At 38.1% G+C, this 25,769-nt stretch overlaps 1 protein-coding gene and 1 long non-coding RNA gene across 3 annotated transcripts in view; one reads left to right on the top strand and one right to left on the bottom strand.

Annotated features, from left to right (window-relative positions):
- LOC122866321 (E3 ubiquitin-protein ligase RNF31-like) lies at positions 1-24,861 on the top strand. The gene is made up of 24 exons (XM_044175812.1): positions 1-197; positions 2,016-2,221; positions 3,973-4,119; positions 4,337-4,492; positions 4,602-4,658; positions 5,186-5,315; positions 5,477-5,638; positions 5,745-5,895; positions 6,714-6,865; positions 7,243-7,379; positions 8,402-8,647; positions 9,157-9,495; positions 11,250-11,435; positions 11,635-11,841; positions 12,822-12,995; positions 14,134-14,232; positions 15,965-16,054; positions 16,187-16,301; positions 17,698-17,810; positions 18,319-18,432; positions 19,224-19,272; positions 19,755-19,851; positions 22,837-23,002; positions 24,254-24,861. Exons 2-24 carry the CDS (start codon positions 2,018-2,020, stop codon positions 24,299-24,301), a joined length of 3,339 nt encoding a protein of 1,112 aa, XP_044031747.1. The 5' UTR covers positions 1-197; positions 2,016-2,017; the 3' UTR covers positions 24,302-24,861.
- LOC122866324 overlaps positions 16,142-25,769 on the bottom strand; it is a 16,669-nt gene continuing 7,041 nt past the window's right edge. The window contains exons 3-7 of one of the 2 annotated variants that reach the window (XR_006375672.1): positions 23,144-23,298; positions 21,569-21,671; positions 21,111-21,218; positions 17,675-17,800; positions 16,142-16,282 (exon numbers count right to left, since the gene is read on the bottom strand). This is a non-coding gene — a long non-coding RNA (uncharacterized LOC122866324). Of the gene's footprint in view, positions 16,283-17,674; positions 17,801-21,110; positions 21,219-21,555; positions 21,672-23,143; positions 23,299-25,769 lie in introns of both variants that reach the window. The other variant, XR_006375673.1, reaches the window with a different exon arrangement.

Below are 25,769 nucleotides of genomic sequence, written 5' to 3' on the forward strand. Positions count from 1 at the left end.
AGACGTCAAACTCGAGTTCCGCATTTAAAGCTAACTAGCTTCAGACGGCACCGACCCAGTGTGGATGGGACATTAACCTCTGATATAGATTTAAAAACACGTTATTTTCATCAATGACAACATAAATACTTCCCGCCGCTACGCGGAAGGACGGAATAATCGTCGAAACTCGTGACGGCGTTCACTAAATTGAGCAGGTATGTAGTTGTAAAGCCTTTTTTTTTCAGTAACTTAAAAGTTTCGGTTTCAACATACGTGAATCGCTGTTGTGTGTGTGTTTACTTGCTAGCATACGCTTCAGTAACAGCTGACGCCACTAACTCGTTATTTAGATAATATATAATAGAGTGTTGTCTGGTTGTGTTTGTGATTTTTGTATGGTTGTTTACAACTGTAACGTCAGTGAAAGTGAATCTGTGATTAGCCTTGACTTTCCTGAAGTCTTCATGTGGTGAATTAAAAGTGAAGTTGTTGAGGACACTTTTATCCCCAAGGAAGCCCTGCTTTGCTGACAACTTATCCTAAAATAAATAGCAGACCTTTTACAATAAAACCTGTTCTCATTTTACACCTCACAAGTTTTAAGTCTTTGGTAGTTTCCTGGTTTAAAACAGCTTCCCTCAGATGACTTTGTCTGTTATTGACTGATTACCACTTCTTAAGTAGTAGTCTAAGGTATTAATTATAATGTATATTAGCTGATTAATGTCATCTCTCCTTTAATTCCTCATTTTACTTTCATATACCGTATTTCATTCAAATAGTCCTGTTTTCTTACCTTGTGTAAAGTCCCCCCTGGGGATCAATGATGTCTTACCTTACCTTCTATTTACTACTTTAACCATATAAACTGTAGATTTTTATTTTTCCCTACTTTCTTTTGGTATTTTTATTGCTTCTTGTTTTCAGAAGTGTGTGCAAGGCGATTTAGTTGAGAATGCAGTAATGCAGAAATTATTTATGATTTACTATTGATTGTACTTTTTACTCCACCACATTTGTCTGACAGCTTTAGTTACTTTCCAGATTCCACTTCTTCATACTGTTGCCACCCAGTTGAAAACTATATATTTCCTAATTTGGTGATTTTTAAATGTGAATGTTTGTGATAAACTGAAGGATGAAGTGTTGCTTTATGGGTTGAGAAAATCCTCCTACTTCTTAAGCTAAATAAACTATTTAAGCCCCCCTTTTAATTAACTAGAAAATTGATTGACTAGTCGGTCAAGCAATCAAACAAACAATTTAAAGACGTCAGCTTTGGCTCTGGAAAATTGTGTGACATTTTGTAGGCTAAATGTTTAATCACTTAATCAAGCCCTGAAGTTCAGATTGCTTGAAAAGTTTTTCCAGAATTGTCTATTCATCTGCAATCTCATACATTGGAAGAGACTTCACAAATGTAAAAGTTTCTCAGAAATGCAACTAACTCTCAGAGCTTAGATTAAGAAAAAGATTTTTCAATTTGTCTGAGTGAATTGAAGTTTAAATTATGAGTTTCTTACTTTTCTTGAGCGGCACATGTTGATCATTATGCGAGCCACTACCTCGAGACTGCAGCAGTATGTTTTCTTCTTCTTTTGGGATAATGGAGCTTCCCACCAGCATATAATCATCCTCACTTAGATTAGGTTTTATTAATGTATTGGTTATTTTTCTTAAGACCAAAGAGGAGATTTATGGATGTAGTGAGAGAGGACATGAAGTTAATTGGTGCGAGTGAAGAGGATGCAGAGGACAGGGTTAGATGGAGGCACATGATTCGCTGTGGCGACCCCTGAAAGGGAACAGCCGAAAGGAAAAGAAGATTGGTTATTTTTCTTATTAATCATTTAGTTTAAAACATGTTAGAAACTAGTGAAAAATGTTCATCACAATTTGTTTTTCCAACCAAATCTCCAAAACCTAAAGACATTCAATTTACAGAGAAACTCAGCAAATTCTCACGTGTTCGTGACATTTGTGCTACGATTTAAACAATTAATTGATCATCTAAATTGTTCCCATTCTGACAGCCATGAGCAGCAACCCTGCGTCTGTCCAGATGGACGAGGTCAGGAGGAGATTCCAGTCCCTCCTCACCTCCTCGGGTTCAGCCCAGGATGTGAAGGCCGAGGTCCAGACCATGGCCAGCATCCCCCTGCCTCTGTCGGAGAAGTACCGTCACTTTGGAGCGGAGGCCATGCTGAGGGAGAACGCGGCCGGCCACAACAGACAGGAGGTAAACATTTTCTTCGTCTGAAGGGATCGTGCTGCTTGGATAGGCATTTCCTGATATACCATGAACATAACAGTAACATAAATTCCAATTTTTCTTACTTTAATTGTCAAGTTTAAACCAAAAAGCAGTGGTGGAATGTAACTAAGTACATTTACTCAAGTACTGTACTTACAAATTTGAGGTACTTGTACTTTACTTTAGTATTTTAATCTCATGCCTCTTTATACTAATACTCCACTACAATTCAGAGACAAATATTCTACTTTTTACTCCACTACATTTATTGAAGGCTTTAGTTACTAGTTACTTTTAAGATTTTTGCACACAAAACATATGAAACTGTACAGCTGAAACGATTAATTGATTTACAGAAAATTAATTGGCAACTATTTTGATAATTTTGTCATTTTTCATGTAAAAACTTTTAATGGTTCCAGCTTCTCAGATGTGAAGATTTGCTGCTTTTCCTTTTAATTACTTTAAAAATTGTAATTTATTGTTAATAATGTTGAGGTTTGGACTGTTGGTTGGACACAACAAGTGTTGTGACGGTGTCACTTTGGGCTCTGGGTTGTTGTGACAGCATTTCTCAGGATTTTCACAAACCAAACAATCAGTCGATTGTTTGGTTTATGGAGAAAATAATCAGCAGATGAATCCAGAATGAAAATAATCATCAGCTGCAGTCCGATACAAAACAGTTCAAAAGGAGCTCCAGCTCAACCAGCTACAGCAGCAACATCCTGCTTTTACATTAATGCACGAGTAATAATAATATAATGATATAATATATAATAGTATAACAGTCACGGGACATTTTCCTGATTATACTTACATACTTTTACTTAAGTAACATTTGCAATGCAGGACTTTTACTTGTAAGAGTGTGGTATTAGTGCTTTTACTTCAGCAAAGGATCTGAATACTTCCTCCTAAACTGCCAAAAAGTAGAAATGAACATGGAAAAGGCATGTGGATGGAAGAGGGCAATATTGAATCCTTGGGAAAGGAAACCAGAAAAGTTCATCCTGTACAGAGTAGACACATCTTTATTTAAACTGAGTTGAAATCTGACCACTAGGGGGAGCCTCAGTACTCAGCTACATACTCATGAGATTACACAAATTAAGTCATTTCAGCGTTAATATCCAAAACATTTTTTTTTAAAACACACTCTAAATCAAGGACTGACTCATGTGGGATTGCAAAACAAAGCTTTTTTTCCAGAATAAATGTTTTTTTTTTGCTATTATTTTATTTTGTTGAACTGAACTAAAGGTCAATCTAATAATACATTTCAGATCAGATAACTAATCTCCTAGTATACAGGGTATTATGTCTTTGTGGGTGTCATTTCTTTTCTTTTTTTTATTTGTACAGTTTGAAGAGAGAACAAGAAATAAAAAAAGTAAGGACAAAGGAATGGATTTGTCAGTCTTTTAAAAATGACAAAGATGTGTGTAAAAATGTAATAAAGTAAGAGCTCTTACATAAATGAAAGTTACTTAAATGTAAGAATATATAAAACACAAAAATATGAAATCTGTGTATGATCTGTAAAAACAAACACATAAATGTGTGTTTTGGGAACATAAATAACAAATAACTGCTTTCATATCGGCTCGTAAATAACAGACATTGACTCACTGGTGGAACTTGAATTTTGGGGTAAAATTTTACTGTACTGCATGTAGGTGTAGCGATCCCAATTTCCTTGCTAACTGATCACATTCATTTTGCCTCTACTTCAGGTTCTGGAGTCTTTGAGTAGACTGGTCAAGGCCTTGAGCATCCTGGAGAAGTACGGCTGTAACCTGACGAGTCCCGTCCGACCCAGATACTGGAGGAGCGTCAAGCACAACAACCCCGTCTTCAGAACGACAGTGGACGCCGTCAAGGTGAGCAAAAACCTGACGAGTTAGATAGTTCTGCCTTAAACAGTCATTTGGGTGCACATCTTCCCTTTTCACATGGATTTTTCAATGTAATTCTGCCTTCACAGTGGCTTTGAGTGAGACTTTGGTTGAATTTTGAAGCTTCTTGGTGTGAATAAGTAATAATACATGTTCTTGACCAATCAAAAGCAAATATTTCAGTCCTCATTTTCTTCCACAGGGAGGGCGGAGAGTCCTCTATCTGTACGGTTACACCAATCAGCAGATAGACGGCCTCAGTTTCCCCGATGAAGTCTCTGAACCGGACACTGAAATGGTTGCTGCAGTGACGCTGGAGGTCATGACCTTACGCACAGAGGTGGACATGCTCATTAAGGTTCGGGTTTGTTTCTAAGCAGTCATCCGAATACTGTAAACATCTGTTATCAGCTGTTTTTGTGTAAGAAATTCACTGTATTCCATTTCTTATATCTCTGTTTGTTTAGGGCATCCATCCTCACCTAGAATACTTCAAAGATATCATCCCATTTATCATCCAGCAGGTCTGTACAAGCATTTGCAGTGGCTGTATATGTGAATCTGTATCAGAATGCATCATTAAAATAAAAAATGTTGATATCAGCTGTGGAAAAATAAACATTTTTTTGAATTTGCACGATTTTCCAACAAATACAGAAATTACATATATTTGACTTTCTCACAAGTCACACATTACATTGTGCTTTTGTGCACATTAATACATGGCATAAACACAATACATTTGAAATCATTGTAAGTAAGAATTTCTACTAATGAAAGGGAAACCTGAAGTGAGTGAAATCAACTGTTTTATATGCGAATGTGGATTTTCTGCAAAGTGCCAAAAGTAAATTTGATTTAAGACTCATGTCTTCTGGGAAACATAAAAAATTGTTAAATAAAGAACAATATAAAAACTACATAAAACAAAATATAAATAAGTCTTTCAGCATTGATGCACTTTGATCATCTGTCTTCATTCATTTTTTTTTTCCTGTCCACCACATGTTTAAAGTGTAAAGAGTGTTTTCTGTGATGCTGGTTTCTTCAGGATAAGCTGGAGAGTGATGCTGTGGTTATCCTGGCTGGAGAGGAGCAGCAGGGAGACAAACCCCAGGTTCTTTCTGTTCCACCTAAACCCACTCAGAGCCCCGGAGGACAACCTTTGAAACCATCAACAGGTGAGCTGCCACCACACCTAACAACCGTAGTCATATTTTAGACAGTTTAATAAGTTATGTTATTATCATGCACCAGTAGCATTGAACATGTCTCTAGTGCAGCAGATCTATAACTAGAAGCTTAAATACAAATACTATCTTTCTTTTTTCTTTGTGTCCAGGCTCTCCTGCAGCGAGGGACTGTAATTTGTGCGGTGGCCCTTCGTCTCTGGTTTGCCCATCTTGTGACAATCAACCTTTCTGTGACGCATGCGATGACCTCTTTCACCGCCACCCCTCCCGGGCCAGTCACAAGAGAGATAAAATACAGAAAACCAAACAAGGTGTGCCAGATTACAACAGGCTTTAAAACAGGAACAGCAAAAGCTGGACGTTTGTTTTTTGTTGCTCTCTATGTTTTTCTTTACTTGTTTTTGTGTGTGTTTGTAGAGACCTGCAGCATCTGTGGGATTTCTTCTGTGCAGGCTCAGTGCTCCACTTGTGTTCAGAGGTTGTGTCTGAACTGTGACATGCTTTTCCACTCTCACCCTGACCGCAAAGGACATAACAGAACTAGTATTACACCAGCCAAAACATCCAGGTGAGGAGAACAGGAACTTTAAACCAATTCAGGTTCACTTCTTCATTTGGCAGCAGTGTGGTCTAATGATCAGACCATTATATTTCTTCACTGTCCCGCTCTGTCAAAGTTCATACTGAACCCTTGTCTTTCTTATTCCTAGAAAGTTGTGGGTAAGAGTTTCTGCTAATTGACAAAATAATTTAAATGAACAGTATCCTCCAAGAAGATATTAAGCAAGAATTTAAAATCTTCTTCTCATAAGGATGAGCTAACGTAACAAAAAACCCAAATAGTTTCAGAAAACGCATGTATTTCATGTAGATATAAAGAATAACGTTCAGAGATTCATTGTCCGGTCAGATGCACTCTGCTAGCGAGTTCAAAACAGAGCTCAGTAAAAACCCCTTTAAATGTTTTGCTGCACTCAGGTGAAATAAACTTTAGCAGGATTTAAGCTGGATCACCTGATTTCTCTTGCAGATTTTAAATTTTCCACCGTTGACAAACCCTGTCTGTACCTGGTGGTTAGAGCTGAGTGAGAAGTAGATCTTTACGGTTAACTTGGCTTTTATCCCATATTGTGGTATTTCAGATTTTATTTAATGCTGGTTTGCTTCCCTTTTTGCCCTTTCTCAGTTTTATCTTTTATTTGTAAGTTTTATGTTTGTCAAACTGGTGGATTGCAAAAGAAAGTGAACTGCTCTCATTGGACCACCCTGTATGAATATAGGTTAAATGACTGAATGAATAATGATCCAACAAGAAGTTGCTGTTAAAGAAAGCAGAGGGGCAGCTAGACTTTACTGTAAATGTAATTTACTTTCGTCGTCTTCCAGTCCATCTCTGTCACCTTGGGAGTGTGCTCACTGCACTACAGTGAACGAGATGCGAGCCGTCCTCTGTACGACCTGCGAACGGCCTCGACTCGCCACGGCTGCATCCACTGTTCAAGAAAGCCTGACGTCAGTTCCTACATCACCCAACACAGGTGAGACTTTTAAAAATAATAATAAACTTTATTTATACAGCAACTTCTGAAACAAAGTCAGCACTACAATAAAAGAAAATCAGGCAAATAAAAGTACACCATCAAAAAAGAGTGAAATAAACAAATAAAACAGAAAAATAAAACATTGTACTAAATCTAGAAGATCTCATTCTTAATTTAGTCTCATTGCGTGTGTTTAATAATATAATTTTATCGGAGCATATCTCAACAAGGTTCTAAACAATGCTGTCAAAAGATTACCCCTGGAAAATGAAGGTATAATGACAAAATATGCTGTGTTGTTGACATAAGGAAACAAAGTTATTGCATGAAGCAGTGCAGCGGTTTGAATGAGTTGTGTCTGCTTCATCCCTCAGAGTGGCAGTGTAAGAGCTGTACAGTTGTTAATCAAGGCAGCAGCATCCTCTGTGAGGTGTGTGAGCGCCCGCGTCTGGCCACTCGCCCACCTGTCGCACCAGCGCTGTCCAGCCCAGGATCTCTGTCTGAAACAAAGGTTTGTCTCACTGCTGCTGATGAAGCTTTCTTGTCCTCTTAATCTTTATTTTTCCATTAACACGCTGTGGGTTTGGGGTCATCCATACTAAACATGTCTGCATTGTGTTAAAGTGGCTATAATTGGTATTTTTATAACAACAATGTGAAAATAACGTGACATTGTGAAAGGTGTCTCCTGGTAGTGATGAACCTTCAGAGAATTATCACCTGAATCTGCAGCTCCCCTCGCCTTTACAGAGCTTTATAGTTTCAGCACATTGTTTATCTGTCCGGCCCACAACTTTACTGTTTTGGTTTGCTCTCATAGCGTTGTTTTCGGCTGCAGCAGGCAGCTGTTTTCAGAAAAAAACTCTTAAAAACCCACTGTACTCAGCAGCAAACAGCAGACAGACAGACTAGCTGGTGAACATATTGGAGCATTTAGCAGCTAAAGAGACAGATATTTCCCTCAGGAGCTGCTAGAGACCAAAAACAGAGCTAACAAAGAGAATACTGGACTTAACATTTGCCAGGTGGACAAAACACGACATTTTATTGCTTAAATGGTGATAATATCTCAATGCTGTGTTCACAACTTGTTTCTGCTGCCCCCAAGTGGCCAAAAAGGACATTTTATTGCAGGTTTAAAAACATGACCTTTGGCTCTGGGAAATTAGACTACATAATTAATAGATTAATCTAAAAAATAACTTACAGTTTCATCGGTAATGCAGATAATTAGTTGCAGCCTACTTATACAACTTTCACATACTGCGATCTTGATGTCTAAACTGGTGGAGTGTCCCTTTATGACTTTATGAGTTTGATTTACTGTAGATCATTTAGATTACTTTTTGTTGATTCAAACTATGGAGGGATTGCTGCTGCCTTTCTTCCTCTAATGTGGTGTATATTTAAGTATCTGTATGAAGCAATCTGCTACAGATACATGGATGATTTTTGTACTTATGCTGTAAATACAGCAGTTAACATCTCTAATTTTGTCTTTTTCTTCTTCCTTCTTTGCTTTCTCTTTCACAGTGGATGTGCCAGTTCTGCACCTATGTAAACACCAAGCCCACTCTGGTGTGTGAGATGTGCAACCTGTCATGTAAAGACGACTCTGCTGCAGTTTCTCTGCCCCAGTCCCTCCAGCAGCCTCTGTCCAGCACTAAAGATCAACCCCAGCCGGGTGTGAGGCCCCAACCGAAGCCCAGAATCAACCTGGAGCTGAAAAGACAGAATATGATGAGGGAAGACGGCCTCATTCTCATCCAACAGATCAGAGTAGGTCAACGCTGATAAATCTCACAGAGCCATACTCCAGATCATGGAAAAATTCAACACGATAGTTTTCTTTAAAAGAAATTAGCAGGGAAAGTGTAGGCTGCCATCATAATTAAGACCGATCAAATGTGATCAGGGTGGAGCATGCATCTGCTGCTAAGATAAGGAAAAACAGTGAACTCTGAATTAATTCTGGACAAATAATTGAATTGTTTAGTCTATAAAACATCAGAAAATAGTGAAAAACCAACAGTCCAAACCCCAAAAATATTTAGTTTACCATCACATAGGACAAAAAAATGCAGCAAATTCTCGCAATTGAGAAGCTTAAACTCGGGAATGTTTGGTATTTTTGCTTAAAAAATGACAAACAATTTATCGATTATCAAAATAGTTGCCGATTAATTGCCTAATCATTTCAGCTCTGCCTGGAAGTAACAGTAATGTCACAGTATTGAAATGTTACACAGAGACAAGTTATTAAAGTAAGCATGCATTCTCCTTCGTAGGAAGCAGAAAAGTGTGGCGTCAGTCCTGAGGAGGTGTACGCAGCCATCTTGTGTGGCGGCAACAACACTAAACCCTGTGATTGGCTGACATCAGAGCTGCCTCACCTGCTGGATGAAATCTGCGCCATGGCGGCTTCTGTCCAGTTAAACTACAAAGCAGGGGATTCTGGGACACAACCTGTGGTGGAGAGGGACGGAGAGGAGTCTGAGCAGAGCGGTCCTAATGTCACAGGTGAAGGTGTGAAGCTGTCCAGAGCTGAGGCCAAGCTGGCCTGGTTGGCAGCAGGAGGAGACACAGACAGAGCTGTGAGACAGCTGCTGAGAGACAGACAGGTCAAGGTAGGAAAATTTAAAATTTACTACTTAAACACGGTTCATTCAAAAAGATATATTCCTGCTAGAGATGCAGGAGTGTTCAGCTGTAACTTCTGCATGTTGCATCAACGTCTTCCTCCTTTGTCTTCACTGCTTTTCCTTTCAGAATAAATTTGTTTGAGACAGAAGGTATTTCAGAAAGCCAGAGTTTTGGTACCAAAAGTTTTTCATTATTCACAAAATAAACCAAACATGTTAAATGTTGAACACAAGCAGACGTACAAGAGCTTTGCCAAAATTACATTTTGTATTTATTTTTTGTCAAAATTTCCCAGAGCCCAAAGTGTTTGACCAACAGTTAAAAATCAGTTTATAATGGTGTAGGAAAAAGAAAAGCAGCAAACCCTAAAATTTGAGAAGGAAGCTGGAACCAGAGAATATTTGGTGGCATTTTTACTTGAAAAACAACTCAAACTATTAATTTAGGGCTGCAAGTTAGAATTAATTTCATACCATTTAATCTGCAGGTTATTTTCTGTTATAACGGATTGATTGTTTAGTCTATTAAATGTCAGAAAATAGTGAAAAACATTTATCCCACTTTCCCAGTCCAGAGTCCAAGGTGATGTCTTCAAATGTCTTGTTTTATTCAACCAACAGTCCAAAACCCAAAGATACTCAATTTACAATCATATAAAACAGAGAAAAGCAGCAAATCCTTTCCTTTTGAAGTAACACTTCATAAATAAGTAATGCCTCAGTAAATAGTTGTTAATGAGCTTTGGGAGTTTGACCAGGCTTAAACAACTGTTAGTGGATGTTTTTCAGACTGAAATTTCCTGCCTTGTACGAGGCTGGAACCTTTTTCATCTATCAACTCAGGAAAAACTCGGCACTCAGCAGCACTTCAGTGGTTAAAAAAGGCGAAAGAATCACCTCATGTTTCAGTTTCACGCCTAAACACGGCAGCAGTTTTGTCAGTCTCTTAGTTAAAAATAAAAGTGTTAAGTGTTATTTTTTTTGGGATACAGACACAGTATAGTGCACCCAATACCTCTTATGTTCTCTGCAATTTTATACAGAAACAAATGTCCAAAAAAAACAGTACTTTGATTACAGTTGTGGAAACTACAGCATAATGTGATCCATATGTTATGTTATTGATAAACTGGTGTTGAGTAAATCTTTTGAAGAAGAGTCAAGCTGCAAGTTTCCAAGGCTGTCTGTGTGGATTATTCATGTGTGGACGTTGTACACGGGGGGGCAGAGTCTCAACAGGTGACTGTGACAGTGATACGCAGCTTTCTACAGATGAAAAACGTGAGAAAACAGGATGTCTCTCGAGTGTCTCCTTGATTTATGACCTTGAAAGATAACTCGGAACAAAGACAGTCTGTGGCTGGTTGAGAGTGATATAGTGTATAATGTAGAAACTCCTAACTGCTCTGAAGAACACAAAGGAAACTTTTAAACTGAGGGTAGGAGATATACAGTATGTCTTTTGGAAAGGTTTGGCATATGTGAAGGAAACAGAAAAGCAAATGCTTGTCTTATAGGCTTATACAGAGTTACACAATCATATATATTTACAATATTCACTCTTAAATAGTGTGTTACAGTAAGTACAATTATATAAAACTGAGAAAAGCAGCAGATTCTCACATTTGTGAAGCTGTGGGGTTATAAGGTTTATTAAGGTTAGTATCAAGGGTCAAGGTATTGGCACACAGCTATATCCGTTATTTAGCTGTAATTTCTTCCCTGCTGTGTGTGTGCAGATGAGGGAGCTGCACTCTCTGGGCTTTAGAGACGTGTCGCAGTGTGAGGAGGCCCTGCGGCTGAGTGGAGGAGAGGTGAAGGGGGCTTTGTCTCTGCTTCAGCGCCCTCTCCTGGAGCCCTTCCACCAGCGTATCTGGACCCACCTCCCGGAGCCACCGATCGATCCCAAACACCCGGACAAACAGGTTAGGCTGCACAGCAGATTACCTGAGGGCTTTTAGTGTGCACACCTGGTGCCTGTGTTGATGTGGGCATTTTTATTATGAAGTGAAAAGTATCTGTATCCCATTTGTAGGTGTGGTGTTTTGTTTTTGTTCCCACCTTCTTTAAACAGGCCTTTGCTATTTACATAAACTCCTTGTTGTCGTTGTGTGCTCTCCTCAGAGGATGTGCAGGCGTCTGCTGGCGCTGTACGATCTGCCCAGCTGGGGGCGCTGCGAGCTCGTCCTCTCCTTGCTTCAAGAGCCAGACGTCACCTACTCTCTGGAGGACGTGGTGCAAGCTGTGAAAGAGTCGCACGACAAAGATTTCATCAGGCGGCTCCTCAACAACGAGTGCCCCTGCTGTCTGTGCATCTTCCCCCGCAGCAAGGTGGGTCACCGACGAAGGTGGTGGTGGTTCAGACTTTATGCCACCGTGGTTTAGTTTAACACTACAGACTGCTGTGGTTAAGCAATAATGTCAAATAAATGAGTATTTAATCTTTAGTATTTATTATACTCAAACTAAACATCTTATACAGTGCTGTATTTCACATTTTTACATGACAGTCTTTACTTTGTCCATTTGCCAGCTGCCTTTTAAGTAAAAACACAGAAAAGACTTTTCTCACTTTTCTGCATTACACAGCTCCCATTTGTTTTTCTGTTTTCCATTACATAACCTCATTGGATTCATCGGCCATCACAGGGCTCAACCAGTTTATAAATCTGAGTTTAGAAAGTCATGAAGCACATGTTATTTGTTCACTCTCATAAAGTTTTACACAGCTGCTGTTCTGGAAGGCAACAACACTAACCACTGAGCAACTGTGCACATCTAATAAGAATAAATTAGCTTACATAAGAACTCCTGGTTAAAAATTCAAGGACTTGAAAATATTTTTTGAATTAGTGGAAACCAAATGCACATAAAAAAAAATTTGCATCTGAATGAATTTATTCCTTTTTGTAAATTGTAAATTAACATCATGTATCATAAGAATGTGTCAATATAAAGAGTTTACCAAACACTTTATTAATTCATTAATCACAAATATTGATTACCCTGCTGCACCTTGATTTAGTGAAGATGGATTGTTTTAGACAAGACAGTTAAAATGTTTATTCCTTTAACAGCACTGAACCTACAAATTCACTAAATAGTCTATTGAGTCTTGTTTGACTTACAGGTACTCAAGCCTAGATATTTTATTCAATTATGCAGATTAAATAAAATAAAAATGACGATTTAAAAATGCTGATTGTTAAAAATGGACCCTCACTATTTGCTCTAATTGCAGGAGCAAATTCAGAGTTCAACATTTAGTGCACAACTGTTAATTTCTTCTTCTTCTCCTCTCCGTGTTTCAGATGCAGTCTCTGACTTCCTGTCAGTGCTCCGTGTGCCACGAGTGCTTCGGGCAGCACTTCACCATCGCCGTGAGAGACAAACACATCCGAGACATGGTGTGTCCCGTCTGCAGCGAGCCGGACATCAACGACCCCGAACAACTAGACAGCTACTTTTCCACGCTGGACATACAGGTACACAGAGAGAGAGAAACATCTGAAATCATTGTGTTTATAACAAGAGTTCTGCCACATATTATTCTTTCACATATAATGTCATGAAATCCATCATAATCTTTTACACTTTTAATTCTCCTTTTTTATTTGGAAAGTTGTTACATACATGAAATGTAGCAGGTCATTTTCCCCATCATTTATCATCTTTTAATTTAAAGTGAGTCGCTTTTGCTGAACAGTAGCCATTTGTAGCTACAAGTGACAATTACACGATAACACTCCACAGTAGTACTAGTAAAAGACTCATAAAGTCAGCATATTAATTATGTAATGTCAGCAATATCTTGAAAGTTTGCTAACATTAACTAACATTAGCCTCCCTTAAGCTACTGGTCATACCAGACCAACTACGGCTGTAACAGCAAAACCCCAGTGTGTATTGAATTAAGCAAAGGTGTGTTTTATTGCTTATGAATTTAAGTCTTTTATTTGTAATATTTAGATTGTGTTATTTCTTCTTTCTTCATCTCACTTTAAAGTTAAGGGGGGAAAAAAGTCAATAAAATGTTGAATTATATAAATTTTGATAATGTAAAAGACAAAAAAGGAGGAAGGGGACTGAAAAGAAATACCTACATACCACTACATGCAAAGTATCGTATTACTTGTAATTTATACAAGGAATAACAGAACTTTGGTTCAGCTAATAACACTTAAGTAGCTAAGGAACCCAAGGGGTTATTAATGTACCTTATTAGTTTACTTAAAATCTGTCCTAAATGATAAAATGAGCAGCTTGTAAATTTGTGCTGCTTGAGTCTTAAAGCAAATGTAATTACCTAATAAGTTTACTTGCCACCAACATGAAACTGAACATATTTAAAATCCATCAAGAGCGTCCAGCGTCTTAAGATATCTCAAAGCGTCGCTTACATTTTGAAACTGTGTAAATTATTTGGAGGGCGGTAATATGGATGAGTATATGTGGAACTTGTAGACCCACGTACTAATGTCGGTACACGGAGAGAAAGAGTTACCAAATCACTTTTTAAAAAACAACTTCAAATACAAGGAAGTAGTATCAAAACACAGATTAAATGAACCACAACCGGTTAAGAGATGTTAAGTTGTAACATTTCATGTTTTGATTTTCCAGCTGCGTGTCTGCCTGGAGCTGGACGTGTACGACCTGTTTCATAAAAAGCTGACTGAGCACGCTCTCATGAAAGACCCGAAGTTCCTGTGGTGCTGTCACGTGAGTCCTTCTCGACATCATAAATCAGTCCACATGTTCTTCCCTCACTTTATCATCTATCACGATCTGATTTCCACCTCCACCTGTAGTTTGCATACCCCCCTTTTCATACTCACTTCCCTTTATTTAGTTTTGGTTATTTTTATCTCTGTTGTGCTGCTCGAGTTCAGTGTGGTTTATTCACGCTGTGATTAAACTTAGGAACGATGGGGGGGGGATGCATAAAGTGACAAAGAAGGGCAGTTTTTTGCAGGAAATTATGTTAGCTTTTAACAAGTGTCCAAAATAGTGAGATGACATGTCACACACCAAAAAACTCAGCTCTAGACGAACTTAAATCTGATATTTATTTAAGCATTTTCTGCAAGTGGAAGAGCGAATTTCACGTGTGCTTCGTCTGGGTCGCTTGACAAGCTCACTCTTCCACTTTCAGAAAACACTTAAATATCTATTACTTTTAAGTAGGACTGCAACTATTTTATTATTTTTATTTTCTCTGACCAACAGTCCAAAACCCAATGATTTTTACAATGAATTAAAACACAGCAAATGCTCTTAAAAAATGACTGAAGTCATTACTAAAATAGTTGCCGATACATTTTCTTTCGATTGACTTCGGTTAATTGACAGATAAGTTTCAGTTCTAGTATTAAGTTGGTCCACAGCTGAGTTTTTGCTGGTTTACAGCATCCCAGCACCAGGCTGCATTACAGTGTACTGGTGCACATAGGGTTTCTGATAGTGTTGGCGTTTTCTCTATGATACTCAGTTGAGGGATGCTGACCAAGTAAAGTGAAGTGTCGGCCATGATGTGACTAATTTTCTTGTCAATGTCAACATAAAATTCCCTGACTTAAAGTTACTGTACATATAAATGATTATTGGGAAAAGGGGAGCACATTAGATATATATATTTGAGATGGTATCGGGAGAGAAAAAGATGGATCACTGCATCCCTAACATGAATTCACCCTCAACAGCAACATTTTTACACTGCTTCAAGTGTAGTTGCAGTCTAAAGACACTCTCTTACCTCCACATTGATTCAGATTGCAACTTACACCAAATGAAACCATGTATTATATATTTTAGCATTCTAAAACAGCCTTTTTTGACTTAGTTATTTAGAATTTTGTTTAAATGTACTGATAGTGTTTAAAGCAAGCCTAACTGAGGCCCCTTTTCCTTGTTCTAACGTTTTATATATTATTTTTGTAAAATCTGTTAATACCTGCTATTATTATCATTGTCTTTGTTATGTCCCTTGTTAATAAAAAAATAACAAAAAGACGACAATCAAAGCAAACAAGTAAAAGTGGCAGTGACAAAGTGATTTATTTCCAACAAAATACAATGAACATACTACAAAGGTTCTCAAAGTATGGGTGAGGATTGGACAGGGTAGGTTGTGCCAAACAAAGTGAGGTGAAAATAATACAACAAAACCACCTGGACACAAAAGAAAACACAGCGGAGGGGAGGGAGAGACAAAGCAGGAAAGAAAACAAAGCCTGCTTTGCACGTAACAGTCCTGTTGACATGTCTCCTCTTTTGTTTTACTTTTAAAGGGAGAATGAACATAAACAGAATCAACACCGTATGAAGCCTTTTAAACAGGAGGAGGGGGAAAGATTCAGGGGGAAATGATGAAAAGATAAATAAACATACATAAACAATGGGAGACTAGAAATGATGAATATTTACATAAAGTCTGGTCTAATGTCTTCCTCAGTGCACCTCTGGGTTTATCAATGATGGAGACCAGCTGAAGGTCACCTGCCCGTCTTGCCGCAAGAGTTTTTGTGCTCAGTGCAAGAAACCTGTGAGTACTGTGTGCTTCCATTTTTCATCACATTTATCTTACATTTGATTAAAAACTATGAAAAGCCCCATACAGTTTAGAAATTCAGCTGTGCAGGAGGTGCTCACTCATCCACTCCCTCTCCGGTCTCAGTGGGAGCCTCAGCACCAGGATCTGTCCTGTGAGCAGTTCCAGCAGTGGAAGAGGGAGAACGATCCAGAGTACCAGAGGCAGGGCCTGGCCGGCTACCTGAGAGACAACGGCATCAGTGAGGCCACAAACTTTACCGACAACCACAAGTTTCATTTCAGTTTTTTTTTTTTTAACCTCATCACTCCACCTCTGTTTACACATCAGTCAACCTCACCCACCACAGTATTTATTTATGTCCTCAATTACTGAGTTGACTCACTTATTGAGCAACTTAAAACGTTTTGTTTTGAAGTTACACGATTTTAAAAGGTCTTTGTTTTTTGGCGGCGGTGGTGGAGAGTAACATGGGAGTACTGTACGTGGGTCAAATTTTAGATATTTGTACTTAAAAGGTGGGGTATGCGATTTTGGAGAAATCCGATACCATGACAAATACCATGATATAGAGCAAACAATGACACAGTGAGTAATGTAATTAACGTTAGCTAGGTTGTGGGTTAGCAAACTGCCGCTACAGCAGCTCCAGACAGCGATACTCACAACTCTCCTGCTGCTATAGCTAACTTCACAACAGCAGATCTTGGCAAACTAGAAAGTCCGTGGACAAATAATGTTACCTGACACACAAATCATGGCTGGAATAGTGTTGTGTTTGCGCGGTCTGAGACACTTTGTTTATTTCCCACTTTTTTATCAGCACACACACTGAACGGACAGCTAGCGGACCGTGAGGAGATATTCGCTGAATTTGACAAAAAGACGTGTATTGGATTAGAATCACTTACCCCACCTTTAACTTTAGTGTTTCCATTTTAAGCCACTTTCTACTTTTACTGCTTACAGGTTATACATCAATTATAATTAGCCAATAATACAGTTATATAGAGAGCTGAAACTGTTAGTCAATTAATCATTTTTTCAAGCAAAACTTTTAAACTCTTCAGTTTTTAAATGACTGTCTTATGTGATAGTAAACTGAATATCTTTGGGTTTTGGACTCTTAGTGGGACAAAACAAGCAATTTGACATTACCTTGGGGTTTAGGAAATTATTAATCGATAATGAAAATAATCGTTAGTTGCAGCCCTAATTATATATATCTAGATAGGGGCATTCTACGTAATGATTACTTTTACTTTTGATACTTTAAGTAAATTTTGTTGCCAGGACTTTTAATTAAGTACCGAAGTATGGTGGAGTGATGCTAAAACAGAATTTCTCAAAGAGTCAAGGAGTTCAAAGTTGACTTTAATCGTGTTATGGTGGCGTCAGTAAATTGTGTGGAGGTATAGGATGTGCAGAGACTCCAGCTTTCTCACTACTGTCCAGAAAACAATTTTAGATTCTCTTTACGGTCTCAGACATTGGGGGTGGGCTGCTGCATCAGATGTCTTTTTCAAAAATATCTTGCCTCGTGTAGCTTTTTAAATATGAACTAAACAAACCAAACACTATTATTTAAATGTTGTTTGGAATAAACAGATTTACCAGTATGTGGTGTCCTCTTGCAGCCTGTCCTCACTGCAGGTTCCAGTACGCTCTGACGAAAGGCGGCTGCATGCACTTCAGCTGCTCCCAGTGCAGGTACCAGTTCTGCAGCGGCTGCAACAACCCCTACCACAAGGTGAGATCAAGTTATCACCAAGAGAAAAGTCACAGTTTGAGCATCCGAATGACCAAAATACATGTTTTTACAGTAGACTTCCACTTGCTTTATGTGCTATAGTGTTAGCATTGGAAGAAGCAATGTGTTTGTTTTCAGACGTTTGTTTTTTGTACGTTTCTGACCTTCTAACATCTGGAAAATTCACAGAATTTGATCTCAGATTTGCATAGAGCATTTAGACGATTGAGTGTTGTGGTCTTAAACAAAAATGAGGAAACAAACAGTGGAGTACCTACCTTTTTTAAAGTTCCTTCTGTTTAATCTACATACTGTCATGTCTGCAGATACAAGCATCCTTAGGAAGGAGTAACTTGAACAACAGGACAGTCAATTCACTGTTTTTGTAAATAATCTCTAAAATTATACGAGAGATGTAGACTTCCATTAACATTTGTAGGTTTTGGACCTCATCAAAGACGTGCTCTTCCTCCCGTTTGTACTGTATTTGTTTTGTTCTCTCTTGTAGACGATATGTAAGACGGCCCAGTGCAGTTACAGCGGTCTACATGCTCATCACCCTCGCGACTGTCTCTTCTATCTCAGAGACTGGGAGCCGCCCAGACTGCAGGCCCTGCTGCAGGTAGGGATGCTGTCGGCTGTTATACACTAGTGCTATAGTTGGGATGACAAAAGTTGTCCAGGTCAGCTCGAGGACAAAACTGATGTTAATAATAAAGAAACATTTGGATTGTTGATCGCTCTGTGATTAGAAAGACCACTACTGTGAATGTAAGGTCATAAATACCTCTACAGTTAATGAAATCAGTATTATGCTTTGAAACAACTTTGTATTTGCTCCGTAACTCTGCTCTGGATTAACCAGCTGATATTTCTCTCTCTCTCTCTCTGCTGTATAATGTAGTCATGTGTGGTGGTGTAATTATGTTAATTGAAAAGTTACTTTTTTTAGCCTTTTGGCTATTAACAAAAAAAAAGGCAAAAATCTAATCTACAATCTAATTTGTATATCAGTTTTACTACTTTTACTTCCTGGAGAACAATATTTTAGAGGTTATGTGATGGCAGACCTGCAGGCATAAATTAAAATTTACATCTGTTTGCATTTCTGTCAAGGCCCAACGTAACAACAAAAAGATAGCACACTGTTTCAGCTTGTGTCAGTTAATGTTGACAAACAAACTCTCTCTTTCAAGCTATTGAAAGCATGAATTAAATTTTAGACCAAACTATAACATCTCAATAAAATGTGTACGAGTGGATACATTTGACAAATAAATATTACGGTTGTTTGTGTGAATCTAATTTCATGTAATTGTATTTAGTGTAAGGTCACCAGATTGATCCTAACAGCTGTACAAAATGGAAATTAATAGCATATTTCTTGATGTTTCTGTCTCTCTCTCTCCTCAGAGGAGCGGTGTGGAGTTCAACACAGATCCTTCTAATGGAACTCAAACTGGTAAAAACAGCTTTTGCTCGTCAGCTTAAAGCATCCGTTTCCTTCTCATCTAACTCTGGTGTTCATCATGTTCAGGAAGTAAAGAAACACAAAATATGACATTTTAAAAACTTCCCTTTTGTTGCCTCAGGGTTCAAACAACCTGGAATTCCTGGAATCCAAACAAAAGTTAGATGACATTTAGTAAACCGAATTTATGAAGTTGAAAATTAGATTTGACGCATCTGGCAAAGTTCAAAATTCAAATTTAAGTTCAGGTTATCTTGAGCCACTCTTCTGGAATACTTTAACACGAAAATAAACATTTTAATCTCTTAAGTCTATGAATATTTCCTGGAAAATTATTTCTTTAAAAGTGTGGAATTGCCTCCTTGTATTTTTCCTCCTCTGAAAACCACATTTTATCGTCATTTATTAATACAAAAAAATGAAAAGAATATATCGGATCCGTCATTGACTTTGTTCTCTCCTCTGTGACTCAGACGCTTGTTGTGTGATGGAGCAGAAAGATGAAGGCGGTCAGCAGACTGATTCACCGTGTGGCATCCAAACACAACCGGGACAAGCTGGACTCTGCGAGTGAGTGTGAGACTGCTGCTGTATCTGTGACTTGACTGGGAATTCTCCATCATTTTGACATCCATTTTTTTTTTTTTTTAATCTGACAAAACTATGGCTAGCTTGTTCTTTAGACAGTTCGCAGTATCCTTTAGTGGTCTTTATGAATCTTTTCTTACCCCCCCAAGAACTTTACCAGCTAAGAGCCTATCCCAAAAGAAAAGTGTGAAAGAAATACTAAATTAATACAAGGCTAGAACTGGTTGACGTTTGCTAAAATGCAGGTGATGTTAGCCTGTTGGACACGGTCTCGGATCATAATATACAGTACACTCTCCTCTGGAGTAAACCTCTCGTTTCGTCAATGCTAGCGTTTGATTTTAGTGAATTCTCTCTATTTGTGCCGAAACACATACTGCGATCGAAACCGATAAAATACAAAAATTAGAAAGAAAATTATACTTTTTAACTCCTTTTTGCTCAGGATTAGAAGGTAATGGTACTATAACTTTGGCGCAATAAGACATTTAGCATTAACTTGGACCCTATTCTTATTTTTTTCACACCTTGCTAATTTTGAAACACAAACATTAGTCACAAATATGCCTGATTATCGAACCTCAATTCTTTTTTGTGTAAAGCTGGTATCAAATGTTTGGTCAGACTCATGTTTACTTATTCTTTGATCAGATAGTTCCTGAGTTAAATTCACCAATTTGTTGGTATAATGCTCTTTTATTTAGGCAAAGTTATTGTGTTTAGACAACATTTAACATGTGCGAACATTTGGTAAAAGAAAGCTTGCATAGAAACACATGTTTTTATTTAAGGTTGAAAACTGCCTCCGGAGCTGCAGAGACTGGATCTGTGGTTGTGGGCCACCTGCTGCCACAGTTGTCGTTATTGGCTCTGTTACTGATGCTGACATTATTTTTCCTATAGCTGTCATTCCTATTTTTTTTTATATATATATATATATATATATATATATATATATATTTATTTATTTTTTTTTTCTCTACGTGGTCTTTGCATTGTGCTTCCCCCTCCAATTGAAAACAGTAGCTTTTTCGAATTTGTACTAGTATCAAAAATAGGATACTGAGCCTTTGATGATGGTTAAACATCTTTATAAAATACATTTGGCCAGTTGTTATTATAGCTAATTTTCACACAAGTCACTGTTACCTTTTTAAACCTGAGTGAAAAGGATTTAAAAAGACTGTTAAATTAAAACTATCCTGTTAGAAACTCTTGTGGCAGAAAAGGAAGCAACACACCTCTCTCTTGGGGATCCTAAGCACTTCCTGTTGAACAAGCACATTCTTTCCTTGTTAGGTTATTTTTGGTCAGTCTTCACTTATTCAGGGAGCTGGTTTAGAGTTGTGCTGTCATTTGGTGAGAGATGAGAAAAGTTTGTTAAGGAGACAGACTGAAAATTCTGTGTTGAAATAAGTATTTAAAAATTAAACACGTCGCATAACTCTTCTCCAGTATACTACGCTTCATTACAGTTTGCTCAAATCTCTTACATCGCTTAACACTTATGGATAACCCTAAGTAATTTCTAAGTTAATCTAAAGTTTAAGAACAAATGTATTCTACTGAACTCTAGAAAAATCGCTTTAAATCCAGTTCCTCATTTAACTCTCAGGCTTAAAGCGGCTATAATCGAAATTTTTATAATAACAATGTGAAAGGTGTCGCTCGAAGTGACAAACCTACAGAGAATCATCACCTGAATCTGCAGCTCCTCTCGGCTTCACGGAGCTTTATAGTGAGTTTCAGCTCTTTGTTTATCTGTCCGGTTCACTCTCATCGCGTTGTTTTCAACGAAAAAGCTGTAAAAAACAGACCGACACAGTTAGACTATCTGGTGAACAAAAGCCGTGTTTCCACCAAACACTTTCGGTATAGTACCCTTGAAACCCGTAAGTACATGTACCTAAACCCTAGATCTGTTTTGCGTTTCCACTGCAGACAGTACTCTTAAATGTAGGCGGTGTTGTTACCTGGGCTTCAGGGCAAACCCCTTTCACTTTTCCAGCACTTGGGAAACAGAGACTTTACTTGGACTTGAGAAGCTGCAGGATTTATTAACTGACAGTGTAACGTTAACCTATACTGTACATTTACTGCCAGGTTAACAAATTACTGCTAACCTTTTCCTCCGCTCTCTCTCATTCGCTCCACTGCACGCTACGTGGTTGTTGTTTTTTTTTTACAAGTAGACTTATAAAGCTTTGTTTGAGAAAAGGCTGCAGGCAGCAAGTCAAAAGGCTGCTGAAAAAACAGGAGAGTTTGGGAAATCCTACATCAGAGCGCAGACGATGAGGCGACTCTGGTTGCTCGTGCTCCAGTTCATCAATCAATGATCTGCAGTGTTTCGACCCCACCTTGTAGTATCGGTTCAGCTCGATTGAAACCTCAGAGGGGTAACGAAAAAACGGGACGTATGGAGTGGTTCTTTCGGTACCATGCACAACTTTTCACAATGGAAACGCGAAAATAACCTTCTAATGTGTAACGAACTGAACCGCTTGGTAGAAACGAGGCTATACTGGAGCATTTAGCAGCTAAAGAGCCAGATATTTCCCTCAAGAGTCGGTGGAGACCAAAAACAGCTAAAAGAGAGTGAATATTGGACGTACATTCATCAGATAACACAAACACAACTCGAAATTAATGATCATGTTGCTCCATAACTGTTGGATGTGTAAATAATCAACTATTTGCTGACAAGTTCACTATATCAACTTAAAAGGCGATGCTATGTCAAAGTTGTGTTTGCAACTTTCTGCTGCCCCCAAGTGGCCAAAAAACAATCTGCTATTGCAGGTTTAAAGGTCCAAATATAAAAAAATCCAAAATGCCTCCTTTTTAAACGAGCAACTTCTTTGAACGTCTCCCCTCACTCTGACAAAGATATCTTCTGGGGTTAAAGGGGTCAATATACTCTGTCAGAACCGGCCATAAGTCTTTAACAAAAGATCTTTGTTCCTGCAGGAAGCACTACAGGGAGTACCTGGTGAGTCTGATTAACGCTCACTCTCTGGACCCCGCTCCGCTCTACGACGCCCAGGAGGTGATTCGGGCCTGTGAGAGGTACCAGGTGGACACGCAGAGAGGAGAGAACGAGGATGATAGCGCTTACCAAGCTCGAATGCTCAAGGTGAGATACATCTGTTTACAGAGGTCAGGGTCCTGTTTGAGGATACGTGAGCAAGATGATGTGTGTTTATGCCAAACCTTTGGACAGATGGATAGTTTGTGAAATGACTGAGGATGAGACAAGACTAGAGAGGTGACTTACCAGACTGGCTGCACGGACCCTGGCCCCTTCCCTCTCGCCACACCGTCAAGATGCTCTTTACAACTGAACAACTGCACTGGACCAGATTAGTGCCTTGCTAACGTCCATGTTGCCTCGGATTTTTGTAACTCCTCCTCCGTTTCTTTTCACGGTACCTTCAAAAGAAAGCAGAAATATTGCATAAGATGGGATGATACACGTTCAGTGGAAGAAAAACAGACATAAATCGTGTTTTTCTGAAAAAAAACCTTTGTCTTTGCATTTCTCTCTCAAAAGTGGGGGGGTCCTCTTTAGTCAACAAAAGGGAGTTTCACTGTACATCATTTATCCATAAAACTTTACTCCAAAACTGCCGAACTATCTCTGATCACATTGAAATCAAACAGAACTTGGAAAAAAAAAAAAAAGGTTTTAAATGCTAAGCTCTAAACAAATGGGCCGAGTTACAAAACATTTTGAAACTTTAATCTCAAGATTTTAAAACATAACATTGAATTTAATTGTGTTTTCTTAATGTGTAACCACTGTTCTGTGTTTGTTGTGAATTTCTGTGCGCGTTGTCCACGCTCATACTGTGTGGGAAAGAAAATGCGACTTAACAGCTAAAAGGGTTAATACTGTAACAGGCAATCAAAAAGTACTTACAGCTTACTGTAGATCTTCCTGAATGCTTGTCGTATGAAAAGAAAGTGTGTGTGTGTGTTGACGGGGAACAGATACTGGTACCATTTTTCCTTGAGCTGTCTAGATGGCACAGCCTGTATGTGTAACTAGTCATGTTGGAAGACTTTGGTTTAGAGTTATGTGACAGCAGAGCAGGAAATTTCATGTTTCTCTTGGGATGGGAAATTCCTGAGCGACAGAAACAACTCTTTGAGAAACTGCTTTAACATTTTGCTTTAAGATCCTCGATCCGTGTACACAATAAAAGTAATCACAAGATACGTCGATTTAGACAGAATTTCTCTACAATATCCGTTTAAATAAAGGATTCTTGATAAGTAAGCTTTATGAAAAGGTTCACATATGTTGTTGTTTTTCTTTCTCTTTAATGTTTAAGATAAAGAACTTGACATCTTGTTTGTTTTTGTTTTTTTCCTCCCCTCACAGAAACTGATGGAGGTCCCTCTGGGAGAAAAAGTTCCTCGAAACAAATAAAAGGTTCCTCAACAGAACATCACGAGCCTCGAGAAATCATCCTAAATCTGTCTGGAAAGGATTCATGGAGAATAATAATTGAAGCCAGCACTTATACAATAAGACATTTTGAAATTGACGCCATATTTGTTTTGCAGCTCTGACTGTGTTTGCTGTTTGGTCTCCACCCTTTCAACGCTCCTGACTCTGCCAGTTGTGTGGCAGCTGCGTCTGCACAAACTCTCTCTGTAGTTCTCACAGTTCAAAGCTGATCTTTTATTTCCTTGTTGGTGGTAACTACTGTACACTGTTGGAACTTTGTCTTCAGGGCACACAAACTTTTAAAAGAAACTTATTTGTGGTATGGAGTTGGATCTTGTACGAATATGACAGTTCGATGATTCTTTTTGGAAATGTATGTTAAAGATTTCTATCTCAGAACAACGAAGCAATATTGGGCAAAACTACACAGAAATGCACTATTTTGTTAGACTATTCAGATTTTCTGCCATCTGGGTTTTTTCTGTTTTGCTTTATATATGATGAATGACTCAAATAAATAAAGATTATTCTGAAATGTGGATTTGTTGATGTACTTTAGTCAATAATAAATGTGACAGACTAATGTCAGAGTATTAGTGTTACTAATGTCACACTTAACACAGCTTATTAAGGCTTGTTAAATACTTGTTGGCGTACACTTGCCGCAGTGGTTGAATTTATCTATAAGTACATTAACACGTACTCTACTTTGTGAGGTACTTGAGTATTTCCATTTTCTGCTACTTTATACTTTAACTCTAATACAATTTTGAGTGAAATGTACTACGTTTGTGTGGCCGTTACCATTACTGTTACTTTGCGGAATAGATTTTGCCTACAAAACTGTTAAAACTAGCTCCAACTTCCTCCCTGAAATACTGGAGCTTTCATGAAGAAATTCCTGAGGAGGAAACTCATTTTAATTTAGTTTAATTTTATCTAACCGAACCCTTAAAACTATTTTCAAGAGTGTCGTGGCCACAGCAACAAGGTTAACAAGGAGTTACAGACTAACGTCCTAAAATATTAACACACAATATATGTAACAAGATCACATTTCATCAGTATACGTCACAGGAAAACCCTGTGAGCAAAACCTTTATGGGAATATTAGAGGGATCCTGGCTACTGATATTAAAGCAGAAAAAAGTATTTAAAGGACCTTTAATTATTAAAAACAATTATTTAATAAACTAAATGTAATGGTTTGCATAAATCTGCATATTTTCACATTAATAACCCTGAAATAAGGCACAAAAGGCGTTTTAAATCCCTTAAATATTAGGTCTTACAGGAATAAATCTCTCAAAAAACATATTTATTTTATTACATCTATTCAGAAAGGCCTCATTGAGATTAAAAATCTTATTTTAGCAATGTCCTGGACAAGTTACAGCCCTATAACAGAATTTAATTCTATGAAATTGTAAAATTATGAGTTGATACT

Source organism: Siniperca chuatsi, linkage group LG19 (assembly GCF_020085105.1).
Source record: "Siniperca chuatsi isolate FFG_IHB_CAS linkage group LG19, ASM2008510v1, whole genome shotgun sequence".
Classification (NCBI taxonomy): domain Eukaryota; kingdom Metazoa; phylum Chordata; class Actinopteri; order Centrarchiformes; family Sinipercidae; genus Siniperca; species Siniperca chuatsi.